The 2,357-nt window shown below is 34.7% G+C and overlaps 1 protein-coding gene across 1 annotated transcript; it reads left to right on the forward strand.

The window, feature by feature from the left end:
* The first annotated feature begins 904 nt into the window (after positions 1-904).
* LOC111988769 (ethylene-responsive transcription factor RAP2-1) lies at positions 905-1,792 on the forward strand. Its single transcript, XM_024020561.2, has one exon. The coding sequence runs from the start codon at positions 1,087-1,089 to the stop codon at positions 1,531-1,533; it is 447 nt and encodes a 148-aa protein (XP_023876329.1). The 5' UTR covers positions 905-1,086; the 3' UTR covers positions 1,534-1,792.
* The last annotated feature ends 565 nt before the right edge of the window (positions 1,793-2,357 follow it).

Raw genomic sequence — 2,357 nt, forward strand, 5'->3', positions numbered from 1 at the left:
TCACTCACTTGACTTGACTTGCGTTATCTTTGTTCCGCTTCGACTCGTACAAATTTTCCTTGCTCCAAAGAGGTGACAAGATGGAGATGTGTTTTGCTCACCCTACCATAGTACCTCTCCCTGCCCCAAATTTATATATACATAGTTTCTTTTATATACATTTAAATCATCTATGCATGTAATTTAATCATTTCTATATTTCATATTTCATTATCATTTTCAAAATACTTGTCTCTTATTCTCCTTTAGTGCTATTATGTCATTTTCTTTTATATTTCATCTTTATCTCATGTGTTCTTATGATTAGTAAAACATCTTTAACTTGCCCTAAACCCTACCCACCTTGTGCAAGTTTTCTCTCCCAAAAGAGGAAACAAGGTAGGGATGAGACACCCATAATTCGACCATTAATTTTCATCCCTAATTGAACTATAAAAAAGAATGTGAAGAACATTATATTTTTTACAACTTTTTCCATAATAATTAATACTCAATATCTTCTATTATAATTACAACCACATCACTTTAACATTAATGCACCATTAACATTACTTTTTATTACACAAATAATAGTAAGCTATTTTAACAATTGTTATAGCATAGTTTTTCTCTTTTTTTTTTTCTTTTTCTTTTTAATAGAATATTAATAACATACATACATAATACAGTGCTGTTTTATCATATAACATGCAACAATATATAGTACTATTCTTATTATATAAAGAGAGAGAGAGAGATGGGAGATGATGGATTGTGTCGGCCAATTTTGGATTTTTCTTTAAGGAAGATCAACGTGGCGGCCGTACCCAGACGACAGACTAGCAGCCAAGTAGGAAACTAAAACTAATGCGCCTTTCCCTCTCTCTATTTCTCTCTCTCTCTCTCTCTATATATATATATATTCACCCTCTACATATATACACAATTATTGTTTCTGGTATGGGAGGTCTAGTAGTGCAACTTTTGGAAACTGAAAACAGAATCTTCCTGGGTTTTGTTTTCGTTTTCGTTTTCGTTTTAGGTCAGAATATATAGTAACAAAGAAAAAATAGTTTACCTAGTAATAGTTATAGTTTATATTCTAAGATGGAAGGAGACTTTTCAACAAGCACGGAAAAGCGCAAGCAAAGGCAACAACAGCAGCAAGAGAAGCCCTATAGAGGTATAAGGATGAGGAAGTGGGGAAAGTGGGTGGCTGAGATTAGAGAACCCAATAAGAGGTCTAGAATTTGGCTTGGTTCCTATACCACTCCTATTGCTGCGGCGCGTGCTTATGACACCGCCGTGTTTTATCTCCGTGGCCCTTCTGCTCGGCTTAACTTCCCGGAATTAGTTTTCCATGAAGAAGATGATGATGTTCGAGACATGTCTGCGGCTTCTATACGCAAGAAAGCCACCGAAGTTGGAGCTAGGGTCGACGCGCTACAAACTTCTCTCCATGCATCATCGCAATCAAAGCCGTCTAGTCGTGCCTCGGAGCCGCCGGATTTAAACGAGTACCCGAACCCAGAAAACTCCGATGATGATGATTGAAGAGACGTTTCAGAATTTGGGGTAAAACTGTCTATCAATCATTTTATCCAGACTTCACCAAAGTGGAATCTTTTATGTATCAGGAAAAAAGTATTTCTGATGCAAAAAGATGAGAAAGAAAAAAAAGGAAGAAGTTGATGTTGGGTGTGAAAATAGAATCACTACCCGGTTTCTGTTTTGATAGGTATAGATTCTCAGTTGTAACAAGAATTAATCAGCAATAGTTTTTAGTCATAAAAGTAGTTTGTTTTTTCTTTTCTTTTCTTCTTTTGAACTTGTTTCATGTGTTTTTTCCTTTCTTTTTTTCTTTTTTCTTTTTATGGATGAATCTTCTTTGATATTAATATGTTTGTAATAAAGTTTGGGAAATTTGATGAAAACGAAGAAGAATGGCCGTCTAATGAGGGGAACAGCGATGGCCTACCAATTAAAACTTTTATATTCTTTTTCTCAGTTTGCCGAACTAAAAAAATAAGGAGATAAGGAGATAAGGCAGAGTAGAGAGCACCAAGAACTGGTACTCATGGCGTGTCTGTGGACACCACAAAAACTATTAAAACTAAAATGAGAGAGAAAGAGAGAGTATAGTCTATAGTGGTCCTTAATCAGAGAGGTTGTCACCGTCATGACATGGTGGAAGCTTACGAAAGCTTTGTTTGCTAGAGAATGATGTGTGATGGGTTATGGGCGGTGAGACCCTTTTTTTATTTTTTATTTTTTTCCCATTTTTAATTGTTAAACTTGTTTTTATATCTTAATTACTGTATCTTTAGTATGGTTCCTATTAGTTTGATTTGTAAATTTTTATTATTATTGAATAAAAA

This window comes from Quercus suber, unplaced genomic scaffold (assembly GCF_002906115.3).
Source record: "Quercus suber isolate HL8 unplaced genomic scaffold, Cork oak 2.0 scaffold_184, whole genome shotgun sequence".
Lineage (NCBI taxonomy): Eukaryota > Viridiplantae > Streptophyta > Magnoliopsida > Fagales > Fagaceae > Quercus > Quercus suber.

Bases quoted from the DNA above. Each gene is read 5' to 3' on its own strand.
- LOC111988769 (XM_024020561.2), top strand. From the start codon at position 1,087: ATGGAAGGAGACTTTTCAACAAGCACGGAAAAGCGCAAGCAAAGGCAA.